Source organism: Caretta caretta, chromosome 10 (assembly GCF_965140235.1).
Source record: "Caretta caretta isolate rCarCar2 chromosome 10, rCarCar1.hap1, whole genome shotgun sequence".
NCBI lineage: Eukaryota > Metazoa > Chordata > Testudines > Cheloniidae > Caretta > Caretta caretta.
In genome coordinates this window covers 76,395,076-76,421,375 of record NC_134215.1, presented here as the reverse complement: position 1 = coordinate 76,421,375, position 26,300 = coordinate 76,395,076, and the positions used below count along the sequence as shown (strand labels likewise).

Here is a 26,300-nt window from a genome sequence, read left to right as displayed (position 1 = left end):
TCAATTTGTTACAGTATTTTAATTAATTGTATTGAAATTGTCAGTGTATGAATGTGCTGTATTACTTTGGGGCTAAATTCTTCCTTGGTTTCTTGTTTCAGGGGAGCCCAGCAATTTTAACAGTTGCTTCCCCAACCCTTTTCTTGTCTTCTCATCTACCCCCCACAAGCCAGGAACTTCAAGCTCTGCTTGGTAGCTACCCTCTTGAATGCACAAACACTGTGGAAATCATTTAATAGTGTATACATGTAATAAATAAATAAATTAAATAAAGCATGTAAGACTCAAACCTATGCAGGACGTAGCCCCTTCTGCTTTTATGTTGACTTTTTAGCAGCTTAAAAGTCTTTTCTGCACGCAAATTTTTTGGTAACAGCTGCAAGAAAAAGAAAAGGAGCTTTTTGAGAGATCTGTCCTGAAACTGGGGATCGTCTTTGCATTTACAATGGGATTATTTTCAATTTTACCGGCATTTTGTGTGTCAATAAGAGGCACGTAGGTGGTATGGCAGGAGAGCAAAGCAAAGCAGAGGAGTAAGAATCCACAGGGTTGTCCTGAATGGGGCATGGATGCCTTAATTTAGGACGAGTTTTTAAGCATTTTTCTTCTATTGATGAAAGATTTGTTTGTTTGTTTGTTTTGCAATCTACTTGCTTCAGGGAGGCATCTGACATTTCGTTTTAAGGTATTTTTACAAATCTCCCTCCTTCGAACTGATCGCGGGGGACAATCTTGTACGTATGCATGTGGCGTGGGCCAGGGCCAGGCATTGCTTTGGGACGCAGGAGGGAGCCTGCAGGGCTGCTGGACGGCCTGGCAGACCCGAAGACATCACTGCCTCGGGCTGACACTCTGCTCCCGTTTTGAAGGTCTCCTTTGCGACCACGAGGACTTCCCTCCGACCTCGCCTCCGCCCAGAAAAGCAGATTCCAACGCACAAGCTCGCAGCCTCTGAAAAACAAAAACACCAGCCCAGGGAGCTCAGTGCCAGCCAGGCCCAGTGCTGTTCCCCCTCGCACGGCACTGGGACGCAGGCGACCCGGGCGCGGGCAGCTGCCGCCCGACGAGCATTGTGCACGGCTGGGGCAAGGCTGCAGCAGCGCGCGCGGACGGCCCCGGGCCGCAGCAGGGCTGGGGGGGGGGCGCGCGCCGCGGCTCTGCCGCCTGGGCTCCGCTCCGGACGGCGCCGGCGATCCCGCGCTCCTCTTTTTGCCGCGCGCCCGCTCCGGGGCCCCCGCCGCCGCTGAGCGCGAGGAGCCCGGGAGCGCGCGCGCGCGCGCGCGAGACCCACCTCCCCCCCCCCCCCCCCCCCCCCCGCCCCCGCTCAGCCCCCAGAGCCCGTGCGGCAGCGGCAGCGGCATCGGCGGCGGCCGCCTCTTGTTTACCAGCGTTAGCGCGGCCCCGTGCGAGCGAGGAGGGGCGGCGAGAGGAGGGGCAGACCGAGCCGCCGCGCGGTGCAAGCCCTCCCGCAAAGAGAGCGGCCAGCGACTTCGATACAGGGCGGCGGGGCCTCCCCTCCCCCTGGGAGGAATTGCGGACCCTTTGCAAACGAGCTGCGGGGCTTTGACCTTCAGCAAACCGGACCCCCCCCCCTTTCCCCCCGCTACGAGCAACCCGCCCCCCCTCCTCCTCCTCCTCCTCCTCGCACCCCCCCCCCCCGGGTTGGGCTGGACGAGGCGCGGGGCAGGCTTGCAGCGCGCACGCACGGGGTTCAGTTGTGTTGGGATTTTCGTGCCATGGGGAAGCAGCAGCCAGGAGGGATGCGAGCCGGAGAGCAGCCGCCGCTGCCGCAAGAGGAGGAGGAGTGCTGAGCTCCTCCGCTCTCCCCGCTGCCGCCTTGTGTGTGTGTGTGTGTCCCGGATTTTTTGTGTTGTTTTTGTTTTGTTTTTTGGGGAGGGGGGGAAAGGAGCCGGTGGCAGCAGCGCTGAGAGGAGGAAGAGGGGGGGGAGCCTTTTCATTCATTTTTTTTATTATTATTATTCCGCGTTTGTAGGATCTTCAGCCCCCTGGACTTACTGGTTTTTGCCTGGGGTCGGGGAGGGCTTGCAAGGGGGGGGGCATCCCTTTGCAGCAGCCTGCGCTTAGGGGAATAATCTCCCGGCTCGGGAAGCTGTATTTCCTCCTCCCTCCTGAGATTGCTTTGGATTCCCCCCCCCTTTTTTTTTTCTTTTTTCTTTTTTTTTTTGCGCGTGTGTTTGCTGCGCCTGTGTGGTGTTTGAAAATGGAGGCTGAAGATACGGGCTGCCAGCCCCAATGTGCTTCGTGCGTGCTACTTCTGTGCACATTGTATCCCTGCAGGCAGCGCTGAGGGGGGAGTGTTGCTTCGCCCTTTCTGGGGGCGCACCAGCCCAGCGTTTCCATTGTTGGCCGTGGGTGGCTTCCTCCGGAAGAACAGCAGCTAGGGAAATAATAATAATAATAATATAAAAAAAACCTTCCAATTTTCAGACCCAGAGGGGTGGTTTTTTGTGTGGGAGGAGGAGGAGGTCATTTCCCCCTCCTTCCCTCGGTCTCCCCCCAGCCTCCCAATTTATAGTTCTTGTGTGTGAGTGGAGGGGGAGAGGTTTGGACTTGATTCTTTTCTTTTTTTTTCTTTTTTTTTTTTTTTGGGAAAGGGGGATTTTGTCCATAATTAAAAAAAAAAGGAATGAAGTCTGGCGCTGGAGGAGGGTCCCTGACCTTATTCTGGGGGTTTCTGCTCTTCTTTGCCACACTTTGTCTGTGGCCAACAAATGGAGAAAGTGAGTATTTTGCGTCTCGTTTAACATGGGGGAGAGGGGCGCTTGTTTTGCACTGCGGTGACTTTTGAGTTTCAGGGGCTGCTTGTGTTTTCCCCTGGTTGAATCTGCTCCTTAAGCACATTTAATACCCTGAGTTCAGGCTGCTCTTTTCTCTCTCCTCACTTGGAGTGGATGGCTTTGATATTCCTTAATGTAACCAGGGTTTAGACACTTTCCCGTGTCTGAGGAGTAATAGTTCCAATTGCTTCTCCCCAAGCCCCTAATCTTTTCACCTACTGTGTTCATTCCTTAAAGCCTCTCCAGATTTCCCCCCAATATGCCGATGTTAAACTCCCAAGACTGTAAAGTGCCAATTAAACATCGAAAGGCCCAGGAATACGTGCGTCCAGCGTTTAGAAGGGAACATTGACTTTAATCACTGGATGCCTTTTTTTAAAATCCAGTTTTAATACCTTCTAATTGAAAGGATTTCTGTAAATAAGCAGGTTGTGTTTTTTGTTTTTGTTTTGCAAAGTGTGGCAGCCTCTTCTTGGGATGCACAGATGTAAAAGGATTATATGTCAGCATACAAAGATCACCGATCTAATATATATTTTATATAGATCTATACAACTTGTGTGGCTGGGTGGGGGGGAAAACACAAATGTATTGATGATTGGAAGGATTAGAAACTTAAAGATGAAGAAATCAAATTAGAAGCTGTTTTTATACCTAGAACTGAAGTTCTGCGGTTGATTCTTTTAAAAGAGCACGAGTTGTTTTCTTCTCTGTGTGTGTGTAAATTCTGCCTTGTTGAATAACGTGGTTCTGTGTGTGTGTGTGTGTGCACGCTCTGCAAATGGTTAAGTCTCCAGTGCATAAAGATGTCTGGTGTGGATTCTTGCTGCTGTTTATCTTTTCGGAATCGCAGTGTCTGTCCGTGTTGTTTGGGAGTTGCAAAATCCCCGACTTTTGTTTTTGTACATTTCAAACCTGTGATTATATATTCTCTGCCCGCCCCCTTTGGTTGCAGGGGAAAATAGAAGGGGAGTGGGGATGGTGGGAGCTGAAATTGACTAGATAGCAATGATCAGCATATTAATCGGTGCAGATAATCAATTTTCTTCTGTTTTATTAGTTTGGATTGCTGGCCCCTAAAATTACGGGTTACTTTGCCCCCATTTTTGGCGGGGGGGAGAAAAGATTGGGGGTGTTGTTAAATGAAAATAAAAAATGCCTTTTTGTTTCAACCATTTTAACATTGTGCTCGATCTCCCTCTGTTTGTCTTTGTGTTTGTGTAGACAGGAGGTTTCCTTAATGCTAGATCCGTTCCTACTAGCTGAATGGTTTAACTTTTTAAAACGCTCTAACCATTGATGAACGTAACCAGTTTTTACTTTTGAAAAGGTGTGCGGAGAAGAGAGTGCATTTCATCCATTAAAATATGAGGAAAGAATTCCTGAAACTTAAGAAACAAACACATACACATGCATCCAATGAAGTGAGCTGTAGCTCACAAAAGCTTATGCTCAAATAAATTTGTTAGTCTCTAAGGTGCCACAAGTACTCCTTTTCTTTTTGCAGATACAGACTAACACGGGTGCTACTCTGAAACACATACAGGGAAACCTCTAAGTAGTCGTTTTACGTTGGAAAATAAGTTCTTTGGATGTACCGGCAATTAAACCAGTTGTAAAAATGTTTCGGGCAAGGCTAGGGTAGATGGAATTTGTGAGGCATGTTGAGTAATATTGTATTTCGTTAGACAGTGAATGCCAATTAACTCCTTAAAAGTCAGGGCACAACTTGGCTTTTAATGTTGTAATGCTTGAGCCAGCAAGGGCTGGGAGAGTTTTCTTTTTCGGATAAGTCGAATCTTTTAGCTAGAATTGCTTTCCAGAGAGGAGATTAATCCTTAGGGTTGAAAACTAAAATCCCAGAGCTTGCTATTTTTGGTTGTTGGTGGTGTATGCTGGTGTCTAGAAGAATCAAGGTAAACAATGATTAATAGGTTTCAGAGTAGCAGCCCTGTTAGTTTGTATTCACAAAAAGAAAAGGAGTGCTTGTGGCACCTTAGAGATGATTAATAATAAATGTCAAAAATTAAACTTTGGTCCAATGTACTCTTAAACTGATGGAATAAATGTTCTTAAATTATTTTTTACCAAGTCCAGAGCATCTGCAATGGTTGAGAGGAGAAACGTTCTCTTAAGAGGCAACAATAATACATTGGATTTTATTTTTCAGTCTTTTGAAATGTTTGTATTTGGACCATCTAGCTAAAATGACTCAGTTAATAAATCTCACATGAAATACTTGTATTTTGAGGAAGATCCAGGCATTTCAATGTGACAAAATAAGATGAGAAGCTTGTCTTAGCTGAATACTGCCTCTAATTACGTTGACTTTGTAGTTTGCAGTTTAATAGCCTTTGTTTTCATGAGTTATTACTGAAAGAACTTTACTATTCGGGGGAAAAAATGACCCCCAGACAGATGTTTTGCATCACTTTGTATTCTTTCCTCTCCCCACAGTAGAGGAAGGAAGATTTATCTTATTTTTATTTGTTGTTCATATATAATGTCATAGCTAAAAGGCACTTCCATTTCTGGTCAAACAAGCAAGGCATTCCTAAATAGGAGTACACAGGAGTTACAACAGGAAGAAAAAAAATTCCTAATACTTAATAAATCAGTAAGAGATGAGATTTAATGACCAAAAAAAAAAAATCTTTAAAATGCAAGTACTTTAAAAGGAAAAGATGTTCACAGTATACCAACGTTTTGTCAAAAGAGCAAAGAAATCCATTCCTGAGAAACTTTGTATGCAGGTGAGGTAGCTCATGTGGTATGTAAGATGGCCAGGTGTTGGGGGAGACCCTTTAAACCTTGAGGCAGGTTTAAGATGCACATTAAACTCAGAATGTCCTTTTTTTTTTTTTTCTGTGTAAGATCACAGTATTGAGCATATTGAAATTTGGCTTTTGTTTCCTTACCTTAGGTATTAATGGAAGGAAAAAGCTGAAAGGGGTGCCTTAAAATATTAGACACCCAGAATAAAAATACCATTAGTATGGTACCTGGTGTAATGCTACTTTGGACCCATGACTATGTCAATGAATCTGCTTATCTTGGCTTTGAGCATTACCCCATATGTAGAGCTTACACTTTGTTTCAAATGTTTATTAACAAGAGTACATGCTGGTATCTTTAGATCCATATTTCAGGATGCATAGTAAAAAAATCCTTATGAATGTAGTCAGTGTACGTGTGTAGCATGAACATCAGTATCTCCTAATATGCTTGGTGATAGGAATATATAGTTAGTTGAGTGAGTTACATAATTCTTTGGGCAATTTAGATACTGAATATGAAATGTTTCAGTCTTAAAGGAATTAATGTTAATCAGGTACACTGGAAATAAGAGAGAGAGGGAATATTTAGAGGTTATCAATAAATGATTAGGATTAGAGTCCATCGGAAGAAATAGTGATGTAATCAATGCTAACCCCAACAACAAGTGTAAAGGCACACTAATACAAGAATCAGGACACAGGGGTGTATGAATCATTAGCTAAAAGGGTTAGGAAATGGTGGTGGTTGTGTTAATATGAAGCAGGATGTGTTAAAAGGACAGAACATAGGAACTCTTATGGAATGAGGGTGCTGGTAGTAGCTGGTTTAATTGTAGAACCAGTATTTTGGGGGAGAAAAATGTTTTTCTTCCTGTAAAGTAAAGGAAGTCCAACTAAAGAGTTTGACTAAATAACGAATGACAAAAATATTGTTAGAAGTGGAGGAGGAGAATAGGCTGAAGTGAAGAATAAAATTAACTGGTTTTAGCTTGAGTGAAACAGAAGAAATTAGTTTTTCGTTAATGGAGGAATAGTGTGGATTCTATAAACAAGTGAAAGTCGAACATATAATTCTAATAACATTCAATCCTTGTTAAAACTAATGTTAGAATGACTCTGAAATGTGAGTCTAATAATTTGGTTTTGCCTTTGTCAGCGCACTCGATTTCTTTCCTTAAAGCCTATATGTTTAAAGTTTTCACAAGAAGAAAAACCTGCTAGTTTTAAGTTTCTTTACACTCTTAAAAGAAAAGGAGTACTTGTGGCACCTTAGAGACTAACAAATTTATTTGAGCATAAGCTTTCGTTGAGCTACAGCTCACTTCATGAAAGCTTATGCCCAAATAAATTTGTTAGTCCCTAAGGTGCCACAAGTACTCCTTTTCTTTTTGTGGATACAGACTAACATGGCTGCTACTCTGAAACCTTTACACTGTTAAATGGCTAGTTTAGATTCATGTGCTTTACTTGCAGTGTAGTTAAATGTTTCAAATGTTTTTTTTTGTTTGTTTTTTGGCTCTACTAAATTTACATTTAAGAATATACTCTTCTGCTTAATAAAAGGTTGTCTCTTTGATTTAATGATTAAAATACAATACTATATTTTTAGGGATATACGTTATTGGACTGAAGTTGTAATTGTGATTTTAAAACTATATTAGCATGAATTAAGAACTTTTTTTTTTGATCAGTTTTTTATGCTTCTTCAGTAGACTCCAATTTTACTGGTGGTCATTGGAAGTTTTCATTTGGTGAGTTGAGAGAAGACAGTTAATGGATTAAAATGATGAGTAATATTGTATGCAGTTTTTCCTGTTCACAAATGGTATAAACTGTCTAGTGACCCCTCCTGGTCTTACATTTTAGGAGGCACAAATACTGTGTGAAAACAAACTATTCTTTACACTTTTTGATCACTTCATGATCTTTCATGAAACACAACTTTCTTTTAACCTGTTTAGATGGTCATGTGTGATGTATGCATCAGGGTAGTTTACAGACTAAATTGAATAAATGATTTAAAGCAAGAAAAAATATTCCCCAAAAAGTCTGTAATAAATTTACTGAGCAAAAAATAGAAATTAGTTTGTGCCTATTTCCTCTGTACCTTGTCACACAATGTTGAATTTCATCAATAAGATGCTAGAGATATTAATTTTATCTCTTTCTGTAATATTAAGATGTCACCTAAACTGAGGAAGCACTGCAGACCTTTGAAACCATCCCTTAAATGTTGGTTTATTAACCTTAATAAATAATCTTACTTTAATTTTAGTATACATCTCTCATATTTGAAAACACTTTATGGTCTTACCTAATAACAGCTGGCTTACTGTAAATTTCAGCAGTGGCAAGTGCAATTTTGTATTGAAAAATGTGATGACTGTATCCCTAAATTTAAAAAATGACTTGTGCTGTATTGTAGTAAGTTGTGTCTCAAGTGTTTTGAGCAATGGTTAAAGTTGTTTGCAAGTACGTGATTTCAGTTTATTACAGGTCTTTCTAACAAAGATTGGACTTAATCTCATCACTATCTGTGAAACCTTAGAGTTTCTCAAAAAGAAAAGGAGTACTTGTGGCACCTTAGAGACTAACAAATTTATTTGAGCATAAGCTTTCGTGAGCTACAGCTCACTTGCATCCGATGAAGTGAGCTATAGCTTACGAAAGCTTATGCTCAAATAAATTTGTTAGTCTCTAAGGTGCCACAAGTACTCCTTTTCTTTTTGCAAATACAGACTAATACGGCTGCTACTCTGAAACCTTAGGGTTTCTGTTCCCATTCCTGTTTCACAGAACACTTGGAACGCAATGATGATTTTGAAGGGAAGGAGTGATTTTGCTGTTTTGCTGTGTTTGACATGAATAATTTTCTTATTACTCTAAGGTGTGTAGACAGCCTTTCTTTGTGTGTAGTAGGTTACTTGGATTGGTTTTTGTGAACTATGAACCATTTTTAAAAAGGAAGTTTCCAAAACCTTTTATTGCACAAAAGCAGAAATCAACTAACAATAGTTCATAAGAAGGCACATGTGTGGTTTTTAGCTAACTTGCTTTGATACTGTTTTCTTAGCCAAGTTGCAGCAGGTGCTATCTGAGTTCAAGATCGGAACAAATTTCATAGTTCTATGTATTCTGTATATCCAAAGTGTCTGGGGCACAATTTGAAGACAGGCAGATGAATAACAACATAGGTGTATAATATGAATGAACATTTTGTATGCTCTTCAAATGGACTATAAATTTATCAACTCCTCAAAAGTCATAAACAGACTAAAAAGTTGTTCAAGTCAGGGTGGCTAATTTTTTGGAAAGGTTTTCAAAAGGAAAGTTTAGTAATTTATTGATTTATTAGGGAGATAAATCTCTTGCCAAAAGCTGGTGGTGGTGGTTTAGATTTTGTTCAGTCTTTTACAGATGGTTTAATTAACCTTCACAAATACTAAATCTAAGCAACCCTTCTAGATCTTAGTTAAATCAATTATTAATTTCTTAAACTACAAGGTGCAAGCAACTTTTAGAGTACAAATAGAAAAACTATGTAAAACTTGTTAGTATGCTGAAAGCAAAAATTGACATAAATATATATATATAATCTGTATTTTATAGGTATATTTACAAAAGAGAACATATCAGTTTGCTTTTGGTAAAACTGTTAAGAAGTCCTAATGTTCAAGCCTTGATATTAATCTAAATAGTAACTGTTTTGATTTTTTAAAAAGATCAAACTACCGTGTTAACTGATAGTGCCTTTCTTGTTTGGCTTGACATTAAGTACATCAGTATGCATCATTGTGTCTCCGTGACTTTCAGGCTAGTTTTGTTGAAGACTTCCAGCATGTTTAATATCTGAATTTTTCACACATCCACCCAGTAAGCCCCTTACCCCTGATTGATGCAGTATGATCATACTTGAGCAGAAATGCAGGGATAAATAAGCTTTGAAAGTGCTGCAAAAATACTGTCTTGCAGGAACATGGTATAATTTTACTACACATTTTAATATAACTTATTTCTTTAATTAGAGGAAAAAACTGGTTAACATTTTTCTTTGCCGACAAGTTTGTGTTTTAAGTACCACATTTATAGACACTGTATTGTTCAGACTTCTTTGAATAAAGGTGCATGCTTTCTGCAAAATAGGGAGAAGCTCTTTTCCATCAGAGAATTAACATAAGCTGCTGTTATATTTCTGTGCTGTAACTGTGGATGAAATAAGTACTACTAAAGACTTTGTCTTTATGTCTTATCTATTTTTTTTGTTATTGCAGAAATTAATGCTGGCAATAGTTTAGTTTTGTAAAAAAAACGTGGTTTTGGATGAGTTCATCTCCCACATGATGCTGACAAAATGAATATTTTTTTATTGAAATAGCTCTGTGACGGGTCAGGGAGTGCGTTATCTGCAAACCTGTTATTGGTGCCATTACATGCTATAAAGATAGCTCTGTTTACTTAGAAGTGTGAATATCCGCTCTGATCAGAGCACTCTCTCTTAGGGTTTTTTAAAAAAAAATCCTTGGGATACTGTACTACTTTATTTTGGAAAGAAGGAAAAAATGTGTGTGTCAAACTGTGGAAGCATATAGATCATATAAGGGGCTCTTCTAATTCTGGAGATAAATGTGTGACTGTGTTTTTCCTTTAATTGGTGTTGTGCTGACTTGCCTGATTTTCTCCAACCACACCTTCCATTATTTGAATAATTTAGTTTTTAAATGGAAGTTTGTGTAACTTCTCAGCTTTTCATGCTTAAGCAAATACTCCAATGTTTTCAGGAACAAGGGAGGATTTTTGAAGTTCAGGTGCTGGAAGTGTTCAGAGCATGATCTGAAATAGTCCCAAGTATCCCTTGTCCCTTGGAATTCAAACTGTATCAGCACAGTCTGTTTGAATCAGATGTACTGTACCTGCTCTTAAGTTTATAAGTTAGGTTTATACAAATTACTTTTTAAATTTTTCATGATACTGTATTACAAAAATATGACCGTTTTAAAACAAATGGCTTTATAGTAAGAGAGAACATCCATAAATTAGAGCAAAGATGATGCATTTTTCTAAGTAATGTTTGTTTCAGATGCTATTGTAATATACCAGGTATAACTGGTGGGCATGCAAGTTGGAATTAGCAGAGAGCATGAAGTATGTTTTCATTGTAATATTCAAGATTTGTTCTGTTTCGACACTTTACTTGTAAAGGGCAAAGTATCAGACAGGGTAATGAGCTCAGGCTCAACACATGATTAAAATTAGTCATACACAAACCATATTGGAAAACGTTAATTAAGTGTGTATGGGGGTGCTGTACAATGTGCAGGAGCAGCAGGATATCTCAGTAGCTCTGTGTTGTGATAAGGTATTGTGGAGGTAGCTTTGTTACCTTAATTCTGTGTGTTCCTTGTTAGTTTGTGTTGCTGTGTTTTGTGATATCATCTTGTTGGTAAAACATCTGTTTCCTCATATGTATGGTATACCATTACATCTAGTTAACTTCTAGACCGGAGTGGGCAAACTACGGCCAAGCGGCTGCATCCGGCCCTCCAGATGTTTTAATTCGTCCCTCAAGCTCCCGCTGGGGAGCAGGGTCGGGGGCTTGCCCCACTCTGTGCAACTCCTGGAAGCAGTGGCATGTCCCAACACTGGCTCCTACACGTAGGGGCAGCCAGGGGGAGCCGCACACTACCCCCACCCCAAGTGACGGGGCAGCGTGCACTGCCTGGCTGCGCCTCTGCATAGGAGCCGGGGGCGGGGGGGGGGCATGCTGCTGGTTCTGGGAGCTGCTTGAGGTAAGCGCCGCCTGGAGCCTGCCTCCCTGCCCCAGCCCTGATCCCCTCTTGCCCTTGGACCCAGCCCAGAGCACCCTCCTGCACCCCCAGCTGGAGCCCTCCCCCCCCCAATTTTGTGAATATGCATGGCCCGCCATACAATTTCTATACCCAGATGTGGCCCTCGGGCCAAAAAGTTTGCCCACCCCGTTCTAGACCCTGCTGAAACTTGGATGGACCCTGATATAGGGCTTAAGTCTCCTCATTAGTGATAGTAGGAACAGGTGATAGGTGTGTCTACGGAATTTAAACTTCTGATTAAAAAAGGGCAGAGGGCTTGTTTCTGGCACTTGTGGTATCAAAAACAACTTTCCCAAACATGATCTGATTCAGTGCTGTTTTTGTGGCATGTAGGGACAGGTGCCTCATTATTTCTTTATTAGGGATACTTTGAAATTAACACCTTTCTAATCTGTTTCACTTTAGCTATTCAGAAACCAATGGGCAGCGATGAAACTGGCAAGAATCAAATCAGTTTCACTTTGGGAAAGCTATTTATAGGGAGGAAGAGATGGAAATGGTGTGGCAACCCCTGACCACAAAATAGCTAGGAGATGTTTATGGAAATGGGGAGGGCCTTCTAGATGCCCTCTGTTTTCTCTCTTGATCACTGGATGTGGCATTTCCCCCCTACTGTTTCCCCCAAGTGTTGACCCATAGTTAAATACACATCATTGCCTAATGTACCTAAATTTCCATTGGGATTAGATCCATTCCCAAAATGCCACTTTGGTTAAGAGAATGCAGAGAGAGACTTTTGATTTGTAGTTTTTAGCAAAAGACTCTACTTTACTACCAGAAACCCAGTTTAGGAGCAGAACATTCTTCAGTGCACTCCTACCCAGTCAGGTACCTCAGTGTCATTCTCCTCTCCAGCAGATGGGAGTCTTCCAGAATTTTGATGATATCCCTCCTCTTGACTAGGAGAATTTTTGGCTGTTCTCCAGTTGTTTCCGGTTTCTAGCAGGTGGAAGCAGCCTGTGGTTCTGTATTAGTTTGTAGTTAAACTTCCCCCCCCTCAGTTTCTGGTGGCTGAGAATTTTTTTCTGAACATTGCTGCTTTTTTTTTTTTTAATTGCTTCCCTGCAATATCCAGTCTCCCAGGAGAAACTGAGGAAAGGGGCCTCCCAGCAGTGTCAGAGGCAGATGTCATTTGCTGTTAGAAAGTGTGTTGGTGTACTTTCTTCTTTCTCCCCCTTTTTGAGAGGTACTGAGGTTGGACAGAGGGAAGCCCTGTAAGCCAGCACAGAGGAAAGTGCCAAAGGCCAGGTGGACTGCCAGTCCTATCCCTGGTAGCTAGAACTTAAAGCAGAGGTTGGCAAACTATGGCCCGCGGGCCCTTCCTGCCCAGCCTCTGAGCTCCTAGCCTGGGAAGCTAGCCCCCATCCCCTCCCCTGCTGTTCCCCCTCTCCCACAGCCTCAGCTCACTGCGCTGGCGGTTTGGGGAGGCACAGCCTCCCCTAACTGGCCTTCCATACAATTTCGGAAACCTGATGTGGCCCTCAGGCCAAAAACTTTGCCCGCCCCTGGCTTAAAGCCTACCGAAAAGCACCAGCCCCATTCTCTGGAGAACTCAGTAGAGGGGAATTTTCTATTAATGGGTTGATCATCTTTTCCTGTAGTCCATCTGTGGGCTAGACCCAGGATGGAGGTTATTGATGCATGAACTTCCCTAGCGAAATGCTAGGGAAAAATTCATTGGGAGAAATTCATCAGGTTTTGTCGGGTCGCAAAACTGAGAGTTGGCCTTGGTTTGTTTGAAGACAAGGGGAGGGTTTTGAGCCAGCTTGGGTTGTGAATCTGGGAGTGACCTAAGCTTCTGGACAGAAACTGGGTAAAAAAACTCATTTGGTTCTGTCCAGTTTCATTGTCTTTCATGTGCTAGCAAAATGCTGTTTGAATTTTCACCACAGCAAGGAAGGTTTAATAAATTTATAAACCTCCTTATTCATACCAGTTCTTATAAAGGAGGCTTATAAAATACTCCACCCTACTCCCGTCTTTTAGGCCTGCACTAAATCGCTAGAATCACGGTTAAAACCTGAGGTTGTGTCCACCTTAACAGTTTAAGTCCAAGTGTTCTGTAGAAGTGCACAAATATTCTCTTAAAGATGGTTCATTAGTGAGCTATCTTGCAGCTGTAACAGAAATGCAGAGAAATGCCCTGACAATGGGAGAATTGCAGTGTTTCTATTGAAGATGGGTCTGTGAAAGTGTCTGATATAAAGCTATGCAGGAGAGTTCTGGCTTTGTATGCTTTTATTTTGTATGTATCAAGAAATGAGATTCTTGTTTCCTGGTGGCTCATTGTTTAAATAAACATGTTGCATTCTCAGTAGAAGACTTTTAGTGCCAACTGCCCACTAATCAGATGTATTAACATTTTATTGTTTCCAAGCCATACCAAGAGAGCAACAGCTTTACAATTCAGTACATTTGAGGAAGATTATAAAAGAATTTGGGGTGGATCACAATGAGCACTTCAAAAGCAACAATGTCAGACTTGCTCTGCAACACAGCAGAGCTCCTGTGGAAAAATACTGTCATCTTAACAGATGCAGTGTTATTTTGGAGGGTACGCTGTATAAATACATGGACTGCGGTTAAATTGTGATGACAACAGATGCACTCTCTGTTCTCAATTCTTTCATCTCTGAACAATATGTGGAAAAAAAATCACAAACCAAAAAGCATCAAGACAGAAAAAGGTACCTTCGCTACATTGTTAGGGCAGTAGTTTTTGGGTGACTTCCTCTGTTACAGATGCATTTTCATTTCAGACAGTCTGTTTTGCAGTTAGACTAAATGCTTACCTCTGAGGAGTCTGGTAAGATCATGTGTAAGCGTCTGTAGCTATTAACGGTTTTTGTAGTGTTCTGAATGGAGCTATATATTATTGGCAATGCTTTAGAAATGCCAAGTAGACTAAAGTCAGGATTGGTTAACCTGGCAAAAAAGGTTTCCAACATTTTAACAAAAAAAAAGCCCAAGCCCAACAACATGTGTAACTAATTTCAGTGGGTGGGCCAACATTGTCTAAGGCGTTGTTGGTGTTCATCTATTTAACATCAGTGACAATATTTTGAAATTACCCACAGCACATTGCAGTGTGCGTGAGAGACAGGCACTTGGAATGTTTGAATTTGATGTTATGTTGCAATGCTGCACAGTTGCATTCACATTTGTTATCTCTCTGCGGATTTGGTCCTGTTTTAATACTACTTTGACAGTTATAAATTGTGGGCTTGTTGTTTTTGGTTTTTTTGAACAGCAAATAAAACAACATAGCAAGATGTTGTCGTCATCAGTGTATTAGCATCTGTCTGTCCACTAGTGGGATAGAAAAGTCTCAAGTTAAATATTATAGCTGAATTTTTTAAAAAAAGGGGATTGGACAACAATATTGGTAGTCATGCATGCTAAAATGGGGGGTGGTCAAATATCATGCTTCAGAAGCTGATGGCATGCAGGGGTTGTGAAGAAATGTATTTTCTTGCATGCATTTGCATTGTAACTTCCAATTTGTAAAATATCAATAATTGCTGACCTTATAGGGGTGACTTAACGTTTTTAAAATGTATTAAACTCATTGGATGACTTTTTCTTTTAACCTGGAGGAAAAAGATTTTTTTTTTTTTTTTTACTGTGAAGCAAGGTATTACTAGGCATTCCAAGATGTGTGCAAAACTTTGTTCTTAGCAAACCTGAGACTTGGTGTGTGGGAAGTCTTGGTTGTTAACTGACTGATTGAGAAGACAGTCTATATAATTCTTTAAAAAACAACAAACAAAAAACAAACAATCCCCCCCACACTAAAAGAATGTTAAGGTTGCCAAGTCAAGCACACAAGTTAGGAAATGCTAGAATTAAGGTTGTTCGTGCAACCTTAATGCGGTCTCCTTGTGCTTATGATAGTCTTTAATTACATCACCACACGTTGTTGTTTTTTTCCCAATAGGATACCTGTCTCATTTACTGTGCGAGAATGATGATTCTCACAGAACGTATAACTATTAAATATTTTTTTATGCTCATCATTCATTGGGTGACCTGAGGCCTTATTTACTGCACAACAGCTAAATCTGGGATACAGAATTAATGTCCTTCTAGGCTTCTGTGACACTCGTCATTGGAGTATCAAGTCAGCAGTACCCAAATTGTGGGTCGTGACCCCAAGTGGGGTTGCACTGCAGCAGTCCTGAGTGTGCAGAGGATGACATTTTACAAAACGGCATTCTCTGCACAGCGTGACCTCGCATGCACCTTATGTGCAAGGTCATGCTGTGAGGAGGATGCCATTTTGTAAAGCAAAATGGCGTCCTCAGTGCTGCCTGGGGTTGCTGGAAGCAATATATCCAAAAATGCGGCCCTGCAGGAAAAATGTTTGAGAACCACTGATCTAAGTGGTTCAAAGACATTGAGTTTCTTTATAACACCCCATTTTACAGAAGGGGAACTGACTGGCAGAGATTAACGCTTAAATTATCAATGGCTGCTAATTTTGGGTGCCTAATTTTCAACACTTGGGGCCTGACTTTTTCAAAGTGCGTATAATTTTTATAGTATTTTTAGGGTGACCATATCTTCCCAAAGGAAAAATGGAACACTGCATGGGACCAGCCCGAGGACCTCCATGCGCCCACCCCGCCCCGCCCATGCAGGGGCAGCCCGGCCTGAACCGCTCTCTCGAGCCCTCCTTTCTGTGCAGGATTGGTGGTGTTTCGCTCTTCCCCCTGCATGTTCTTCTGCACCCTGCTAGGGTTGCACCCCTTTTTTGCAAAACTGGCATTAGTCTAGTTTGCTCTGGTTCTTGCCAACTGATGATCAGTTGGTAAGAGTAAATGGGACAAATGTTCGGTTTTGCCAAAATAGTCGGGACGGCTGGGACAGGGCTTAAAAAAAGGACTGTTCCGGCCAAAGCGGGGCGTATGGTCACCTTAAGCATTTTATATCTTCAGAGCACAGTTTCCTTTAAAGTCATTTGCAGCTGGGACTGCTCAGAACTTCTGCAAATAACACCTTGCATGTCTCAAGTTCAAAACCCAGAAAATGAGTAACGCACAATTAGTGACCACTTGTGAAAAGTTTGGTGCAAGTGACTTGCCCAGTAACACACAGGAGCTCGGTGGCAGAGGCAGGGATAGAATTGAGTCCTGTGTGGCATTCAGGTCGTGCTGAGTGACTTTTTTTGGATAAATTGTTTATTCACGCAAAAATTCAATTGTGGCTGGCCCAAAACTGTTCGCAATTTTGATAAGAATTTCCTGAGTGATTTTTGGCCAAAAGTGTGGTTTTTTTTTTGTTTTGTTTTTTGTTTTTTTTTGGGGGGGACATAAGCACCATTCACAGAATGGCTGGAAGAGAAGTTGGTGGTGGTGCCGGCCTTGTAATCTTTAGTCCGGTGGTTAGGGCACTCACCTGGGATGTGGGAGATCTGGATTCAGTTCACTCCTCTGCCTGATGTGGAGAAGGGATTTGAATTTGTCTTCCAAATGGCAGGTGAGTGCCCTAGCCACTGGGCTTATAGATGCATTTTCCTTGTAGCCCAGTGAGTATTTGGGTACTTTATACATAGAGGAACAGCTTCAACAGGAGAGAATGAGGGACTTGCCTCAGACTGTCTGGACCACCGGGCAATGGGTCACACCACATGCCAGGTTCAGATCCCTTCTCCACATCAGGCAGAGGAGGGGAGAATTGAACCTGGGGAGTGCCCTAACCGCTATAAGGGAGGCACCACCACTTTGTGGTCATCCTCCAGCCATTTTGTGATTCTAGCGCCTCCTTTCCTTTGCTTTGATTTTAATAAACACGGTTGTTTCATTTGACTAAGAATTAATTTTTTGTCAACTTCTTTGATTCACTGGAATTTCTAGGTTTGGTATGAACCAAATTTTTGGTTCAGTTTTTGGAACTGCCAACAAACCAAATAATCAGCTATTCACCTGGCTCTACATTCAAGTCAGTCAGCTTCTTTCTTCTTCGCACTGCCTGGGTGCATAGGTGCCGACTCCATGGGTTTTCCGGGGCTGGAGCACCCATGGGGAAAAAATGGTGGGTGCTGAGCACCCACCAGCAACCTCCCTATCAGCTCCCCCCCACCCCCCTAGTGCCTCCCGCTGGCGGGCCCAGCGAATCAGCACTTCCCCCCCTCCCTCCCCATGCCTCCTGCCCGTTGCAAACAGCTGGTTCGTGGTGTACAGGAGGCTGGGGGTGGGGGTGGGGGGAAGGGAGGAGCGAGGACGTGGGGAGCTCGGGGGAAGGGGTGGGGTGGGGTGGAGTGGGGACGGGGCCTGGGTCAGCCACGGGTCGAGCACCCCCCGGTGCTTTGGAAAGCCTGGGTGCCAGCATCGGGGGGGGAGGGACTCTCTGCTTTCATGGCATGGAAAACTTCAGCCTGGATAGTTAAAATTTGGCAAAGTTATAAGCAACTGAAAGCAGGGTCTAACAATGGAAAATGTTAGGCACCCTTAACTGTAGGTGGGGCTACCAGTTCCATGTATAATTCTTATGAGCACAACTGGTTCCATCTGTTACGCATAACAGCCTTTTCTTCTGCATGCACCACCGATAGAATGTGTTTGAGTTTGTGTAATCATGCTGTCCTTCAGAGCTCATGAGCCCCAATATTACTTCATCAGCATGAATGTTTTATTGTGTGTATTGATATATTATCGTCTATATTTCATGCAAATTTGCCTTCTCCCTTTTTGGCTCGGAGGATACACAAGGAGTAGAGAAATGTAATAACCTGGTCAGAGCCTTTTCATACCCAGGGAAGAGCAGAAAATTCCATGAATCGCTTTGGGCCTTGGAGTATATATTAAATTTACCTGAGAAGTACTGAGAGCCTAAAGTGTGGGCATTATAGAAAGATTTTAGATAGTATAACTGGGCTACTGTCTACTCTTTCCTGTAAAGTTAATAGTTTGAATTCTAACTATGCTTGGAGGCTTTTTTGGAGGAGAATGAACAATTGTAAAACTGTATCTTCCTTTCAGAGCGCTTAAATATGCACCACTTCCTAAGCAAATCCAGAACAGTGGGCAAGGGAGTGTTAATTGTGTATAAGTCAGACTTACAGTTCAGATCTGACCTTGCTGTCACGCTCATTTGTTGCTCTTCACAGCTGAATTTTAGGCTCACTCAAGTTGAATTCGCAAAAAGAAAAGGAATACTTGTGGCACCTTAGAGACTAACCAATTTATTTGAGCATGAGCTTTTGTGAGCTACAGCTCACTTCATCGGATGCTCATGCTCAAATAAATTGGTTAGTCTCTAAGGTGCCACAAGTACTTCTTTTCTTTTTGCGAATACAGACTAACACGGCTGTTACTCTGAAACCTGTCAAGTTGAATTGTGATTTACCAACATGATAGTGACTCACTTCCTGTGAAAGCCAAGCCTGACTGAGGGCTTTGGGTTAGGGAGCAGGGAAGAAGGGCAGACTGGAATGGAATATGGAAGTGATCGTATTCCAAGTAATTTGGTGCTACTACTGATTCTGGTACCAAAATGAACAGAGTGTTTGCTTGTGACAAAACAGGTGTGCGTAGCTAGTTTATTTAGTAAGGTTTTATTTGAAAATACCCTCACAAATACGTTGGTAATTAGGGCAGTCATTTGCTCTTTGTCAACAAGGAAAATACGAAGAATTTAAGTTTCTTCTATCAGAGGTCACTTGCTGCTTAAAAGACTGAAGGGATAGTATTCTCCCATTCCTGGTTACCTAAAATCCAGCTTCCCCTTTTCTTCAGGACAGACTCGCACTTCCCTCTTAACTTGCAAGGTCTCTTCTCCAAATCAGCCTGCTTCCAAATCAGCCTGCTTCCCTGTGTGTTGTCTCCTGCCAGCTCCACCTGCTTTCTTGCATTATAGTAGCTGTCTCTGTGTAGCTGACTTGTATTCTGATGGTGAGACTGGAGAAAAGTGCATGTGGGAGGCAGTGTGGTCTTGTTGATAGAACTCCAGAGGCTTGAGTTCTGTTCTTGACTGTGCCATTGGCTTCAGATGAGACCTTGGGCAAGTAAGTTGGTGTTCCTCTACCTCTTCCCTGTCTATGAAATGGGGTTAACAATGCGTTGAGACCTACAGAATAAAAACACGGTTATGGTTATTTAAACGTGACCTGCATAAAATTGAAGTGGCGGGGGGAGGAATCTTGTGTTCTGATTTTGTTTCTGAATATATAAAGGCGTCTTGAAGTGGCTCAAGATGAGGATGTTAATTAAGTTCACTCCCCAGTAGGTTCATGACAAGATGCTAGTAACTTGCACAGACTTTCTCTGCTGGGCAAAGTTCCGTAGGACAAATGTGTGCATGTACTGCTTTCTCTGCCCCATAACTATCTCCTGCACCCCTTGACTAAGATCCAGATTTCCCAGAATTTTTCAAACTTATTGAAATGGCGGTTAGCAAAAAAAAAGAGACAAGAAGAAAATGCTTCAGAGGACCATTCCCTTGTAGAACCAGTGAGGACCTGAGATACCAGGCTGGGGAGATCTGTGTTTGAGAAGCAATGCAATTTAAACTTACTGGAGGTGAAGGCAAGCGGGGACTCCCTTTGGCTCTGCCACAAAGAAGAGCTATTCGCAGTGAAGAATACGACTGTGATAGAGTATGTCAAAAAGGCAGGAGGAGCTGGATGTAGGATATTCTAGAAGGAGTGCCTACTAATCTGAACAGAGTGGCACGTGGCACAAGCCAGGGGTTGTGGCACGTGGCACAAGCCAGGGGTTGTGGCACGTGGCACAAGCCAGGGGTTGTGGCACGTGGCACAAGCCAGGGGTTGTGGCACGTGGCACAAGCCAGGGGTTGTGGCACGTGGCACAAGCCAGGGGTTGTGGCACGTGGCACAAGCCAGGGGTTGTGGCACGTGGCACAAGCCAGGGGTTGTGGCACGTGGCACAAGCCAGGGGTTGTGGCACGTGGCACAAGCCAGGGGTTGTGGCACGTGGCACAAGCCAGGGGTTGTGGCACGTGGCACAAGCCAGGGGTTGTGGCACGTGGCACAAGCCAGGGGTTGTGGCACGTGGCACAAGCCAGGGGGGGCTGCAAGCTGGTTTCAGGGAGCTGTGGGGCCTTGTGGCTGAAGCAGGGCCCCTGAGCCACAGCACCCCCGTGAGGCTGAAAGTGGGAACAGAGCTGCAGAGAGCCTCAAGCCCCTGCTCTCCCCCCGGAGCATTGGTGGAGTGGAGCTGCAGGGCTGAAGCCGGGTGCCCTGAGCTCAGGTGGAGCTGAAGCTTGACGCCCTGAGCCCTGGCGCCCCCACAGGGCTACCACCAGGAATGGAGTCACAGGGCTGAAGCCCCGGGCCATGGCATCCCCCTGCTGGGTCTCAAACTCTGAGCCCTGGTGTCCCAGTGGGGCAGAAACCCTGAGCCCTCCACCCAGAGCACTGGCAGTCCACAGGGCTAAAGCCCTGAGACCCCCCCCACTTGGTGGCTGAAGCCAGGAGTCCTGAGGTGCCCCCCACTCCTCTGCTGGGTCTTGGAGTTTTTATAGTACGTTGGAGGGGGGAAGAGGCCTCAGAAAGAGAAAGGTTGAGAACCCCTGGCATAAGGGGGAAGACTGATATCCCAGCAGTTTTGTGAGGCAGGAATGCGATCAACCGGGCGGAGTGGAATCTGCATTCTATCTTGTAACTGCCCGGTTCTGACCACAAACAGGGCACCTTTTGTGTCATCAGGTAATCTGAAGACCGTAGTCTGCTGTTTCAGAGGAAAGAGCCAAGTAGCTATAAGAGGAAATATATGCATTACCTTCCGTACCCGTCTTTTTTAGGACTACAGAAAATGAGAGGGGGAAGGGAAATGGTTGATCTCACTGCCTGAGAGGAGAGCTTGGCTTTTGGAATTTGTAGACATGACAGGAAAAACCTCCCAGGTTTCTTAAATACCAGATGTCCAGCTTCCTTGTCCAGAAAAGCTCCTTTGCTCAAGAAAAAGTGGATCAAACGGAACATACTCAGTCACATAGTTGAAGTACAATGGAATTTCATGGAAAGGGTGCTAGTTCCTAGAGAGGCCTAAATACCCCAGACATAAGTTCCTTTGGGATGGTGAGAGTTTGGAATTTAGTTGCCATTCCTCAACCATAAGGCGGAGCATCCTGCAGGCATCAAGAAAGAGGTTTACTGTCATTTGGCTATTGATGTTCTCCAAGCTCCTTTGCAGAATCCACCACGAATATGTAGAGCTTCATGTTGGTATCTTGACACTTGTGAGAACGATATTGCTACGTTGAAATGGAATGACACTTGGTTAAACCAATCAAATGTGTAAATTACTTTATATATTTAAAAAAAACCAACCTTTAAAACTGTAGCATAGCCAGTTTTCCATTCGTATGATGGACCTTTCCTTGTCTCAGCGCAGAATGTATGTGAGATAGTGGCGCTTTCATAAATTCTAGAGTAATTAGTGTTTTTCATAACCAGCAGGATGCTCTTTGATGATGCACATTATCTTAGCTATGTTTTGCTGTTCGATGTTGGTGGAGGAAAAAACAATGTTAGAGGAATGGAATATTTTAAAATTTTTTGTATATCCATGGAAAATCTGTAGCCCACCATGTTTCTGCTGCTCAAAAATAATTCTAATTGCATCCATGGCCAATGATAAGCCATCAGTATGTAAAAGAATGAAAAGCTGTCTTGCATGTTCAGAAAGGAATACAGTGCATATCCTCCAGAAAATACCCTGGAGCATCAAGGTTAATTACAGCCTTCCCCTTTGCACCCCCCTCCCCCGTAAAGTTTCAGAAAATAATGCAAATACCTAGCGTTTCTGAAATTCCTGACCCTTTCTGCTTACTGAATAAAGTAGTCAGGATTTTCAAGCTGACCATCGGAGGATCAAACCCTTCCCCAACCCCCACTTCCTGAATCTGCAGCTTTTTCAGGATTTGTAATGGGTCTAATGCTGATTGACTTTTTTCCCTTATTTAAAAGCATCCATTGAAGAGAAAAAAGCTGTACTTCCTGTTGCTCTAGCTTGAGGCTTTGGGGAATAGATTTTGGAAGTTTAGGCATTTGTTAAGGGCTTTCAGGGGAATTCTTAAGAAGATGTTTTGGATTATTGCATGAACTAAACTCCTTTCCATGGTCTTGAATTGTTCTTATTTAGCTTTTTTGTGAGAATTACCAGGTGCCAGGAATTTGAATAGCTGGGGTAGCATATAAATCCATTCTGAACTGTTTCTCTTACAACTCTTTGGATATGTTGAAGAGGAGGCTCTGTGAATTATACTCTATTTTTTTCCCCAATGTTTTTGATGTGGCTGTTTGAAGAATGCAAATTAGTGTGAGAAAGTGAGTCCCTTTTTACCCCTGCTTGTATCAAATAGAGGATGCAATAAAACTCAGATTATTGGTGGTCATCCGATAAATTAACTCCTTTTATATTTTGGGTATCAAATTCATTATTTTCATTTTCTCTTTCAAGATTCTGTACAGTTACATCCCTGTCTGCATCTTTGTGCACACCTCTCATAACCCTACCTTCACTCTAAAGGAAGCCTGCTTTGCCATTCCCTTCACACTTGCCCCATGGTCTTGCATTCTTGTTTCCTTTCATGCTGACTTGTATGCTTGGGGTGTCCTTAATTTTCAAGTGCACCAGGTACCTCCCCTACCTCTTTTCATTCAAATCCTTCATGGATTTGGTCAAAATGCTGTTTTAAATAAAACAAAACAGAAAACGCTCCCCTCCCTCCCCCATCCTCTTCCACCACCACAACACACGAAATCCCAGAAACAAAGCTCTTAAAGGTTCCCCAAGCCTTTTCTGTTATAAACTTTTTGGGGCAGAACCTGTCTTCACTGTCTTGTATAAAGTCAAGCATGTCATTGGTGCTTGGCAAAAACTGCACCCGCAGCATTTTGTTCGGTGGGACTGTGGATTGTAGTTAAATTTAGGTTACCTGTTCTTCAAGACAAACATATGCTCTCTTCAGAGCTTGCCTTCCCAGTTTAGTCTTTGACAACCATATGAATTGCTTTGAAAGCCTCTAGATGATTTGTCTTCGGGAAGCCTCTGTGCCCAAGATAATTCTAGGTTTCAGAGTAGCAGCCGTGTTAGTCTGTATCCGCAAAAAGAAAAGGAGTACTTGTGGCACCTTAGAGACTAACAAACTTATTAGAGCATAAGCTTTCGTGAGCTACAGCCCACTTCATCAGATGCATACAGTGGAAAATATAGTAGGGAGATTTTATATACACAGAGAACATAAAACAATGGGTGTTACCATACAGACTGTAACAGGATTGATCAGGAAAGGTGATCTGTTACCAGCGGGAGGGGGGAGACACCTTTTGTAGTGATGATCAAGGTGGGCCATTTCCAGCAGTTGACAAGAACAGTAGGAGGGGAAGTAAACAAGAGGAAAATAGTTTTACTTTGTGTAATGACACATCTACTCCCAGTCTTTATTCAAGCCTAAGTTAATTGTATCCGCTTTGCAAATTAACTCCAATTCAGTCTTTCCTTGGAGTCTGTTTTTGAAGTTTTTTTGTTGAATTGCCACTTTTAGGTCTGTAATTGAGTGACCAAAGAGATTGAAGTGTTCTCCGACTGGTTTTTGAATGTTATAATTCTTGACGTCTGATTTGTGTCCATTTATTCTTTTACGTAGAGACTGTCCAGTTTGGCCAATGTACATGGCAGAAGGGCATTGCTGGCACATGATGGCATATATCACATTGGTAGATGTGCAGGTGAATGAGCCTCTGATAGTGTGGCTGACTCCAGCGAGAGACTGCTGAATTGGAATTAATTTGCAAACTGGATACAATTAACTTAGGCTTGAATAAAGACTGGGAGTGGATGTGTCATTACACAAAGTAAAACTATTTCCCCATGTTTATTTCCCCTCCTGCTGTTCTTGTCAACTGCTGGAAATGGCCCACCTTGATTATCAGCTCAAGATAATTCTGGTTCAATGTACAGAAGTTCAGTTCAGTTCATGTTAAGCTGATTTCCCCCCCCCCTCCCCCCCGCCCCCATCCAATACCTAAAATTAAAGCACAATTATCCAGTGATGCAAATGGAGTTCTTTCCCCTCATCAGTACTGCTAGCAGTTACTTGTTTTTAAAAATGCTTCCCATTCGTTTCTGTTGTTCTCAGCCTCCATTAATTGGAGCAGCTGGAACTGCAGTAGGTGAGGATAGACTCCTAATATGGTCTTTTCTTGGCTGCAGTCCTCCATTACCCAAAACAGAGGTGTGGCCCAGAATGACTCCCCTGCTCTCCTAGTGCAGGTGCTGGGAGATCAGAAGGGAGTGCCTGAAGCTGGGAGTTTCCCAGGGGATCTGGGAAGCTTGGCTGTGCTACGTGGGTGGTTATAGCTTCCCCCTATGTTGGGTCTGAAGAAGGCGAGCAGGATGGATAAAATCTCTGCTGAGCTGACTGTCGCAGTCACACTGCTCTGCAGGACACTGACTCACTGAGCCTGAAGTCTCCTCCTGTGGATCTGTTGGGCATGCACCTGTGACAGCACTTTACACCCCGTTCTCTTCAGAGACATCTGCTTAGGTTGCAGAAGGGACTGTATGTGTTTCGCTCCTGACATCACCCGTCCCACATCGAGTTAAAGGTGTAGGAGATTTTCTCGACTAATAAAATATTCTGACACACTTTTAGTAGAAGCATTTGCAGCTGCCAAACAATATAGATCCTACATGTTTTGTTGAATAGTAAGCTAATCATTTCACTGATCAGAAATGCAAACATGCACCTATTCATTGAATGTTCTGCTAGTGTCTAAAGGCTGCATCAGGGATTGGAGGCTCCACTCTGTTAGGCAAAGTATAAACACAATAGAACAGTGGTTCTCAAAGCCGGTCCGCCGCTCGTGCAGGGAAAGCCCCTGGCGTGCCAGACCAGTTTATTTACCTGCCGCGTGCGCAGGTTCGGCTGATCGCGGCTCCCACTGGCCGCGGTTTGCAGCTCCAGGCCAATGGCGGCGGTGGGAAGGGTGACCAGCATGTCCCTTGGCCTGCGACGCTTCCCGCAGCCCCCATTGGCCTGGAGCAGTGAACCGCGGCCAGTGGGAGCTGCGATCGGCCGAACCTGTGGACGCGGCAGGTAAACAAACAGGTCTGACACGCTAGAGGGTTTACCTGAATGAGCGGCGGACTGGCTTTGAGAACCACTGCAATAGAAGACAGTCCCCAAGCCGATGATCGTACAAGCTAAAATGTAGAAACCAAGTGTACTTAAGCTACTTGGGGAAGACCATTTCACTGCTTCAGTGAGGTACGTGTCCTACTTTTCATACAAACATTTTTTCCCACAAATTCTTACTTAAGGGGGGGAAGAGCTGCAGAGTAGAATAATTGATTTAAGATGATTGCTAGGGATGTACACTGAGAGGCCAAAGTTGCTGATTGAAAGCTCTCTTGCGGATAGTAAAACTCAGGTTTTTTTTGCAGTTGATAAAACTCCAGGATGTTTGTGTTTGCCTGACCTCTTTACCTCATGTTTGAAAAAATGAGTGCTCTGTGTAGAAGTACTTGCATCCTGTTGCACTCTGCCTGTGTAGGTTCTGTCTCTTTGTAGCCCCATTCATCTTAACTGGCGTAGGAGACGGTAAGGGCTGGTCTACATGGGAAGGTTTTACCAGTTACACGGAAATAATTATGCAGGTATAACTCCCCATATGGTCTCTTTATGAGCCTCTTTTCTTGGCTTAGTTTAAACCCCTTCCAAAGTGACATAAGCTAAACAGAAAACGCATTTTTACACTGCAAAAAGAGTTATCCCATGGGGAGTTACATTGGTGCAGGGATTGGCAACCTTTGGCACATGGCCTGCCAGGTAAGCCCCCTGGTGGGCCGGGCTGGTTTGTTTATTTGACACGTCCACAAGTTCGGCCGATCATGGCACCCACTGGCCACGGT

General features: G+C 43.3%; 1 protein-coding gene across 1 annotated transcript in view; it reads left to right on the top strand.

The window, feature by feature from the left end:
* The first annotated feature begins 1,332 nt into the window (after window positions 1–1,332).
* The window catches only part of IGF1R (insulin like growth factor 1 receptor), a 278,347-nt gene continuing 253,379 nt past the window's right edge, over window positions 1,333–26,300 (top strand). Inside the window, exon 1 of the mRNA XM_048865751.2 lies at window positions 1,333–2,741. Within this exon, the coding sequence (XP_048721708.1) occupies window positions 2,648–2,741 (94 nt within the window). The 5' untranslated portion in view covers window positions 1,333–2,647. The remainder of the gene's footprint in view (window positions 2,742–26,300) is intronic.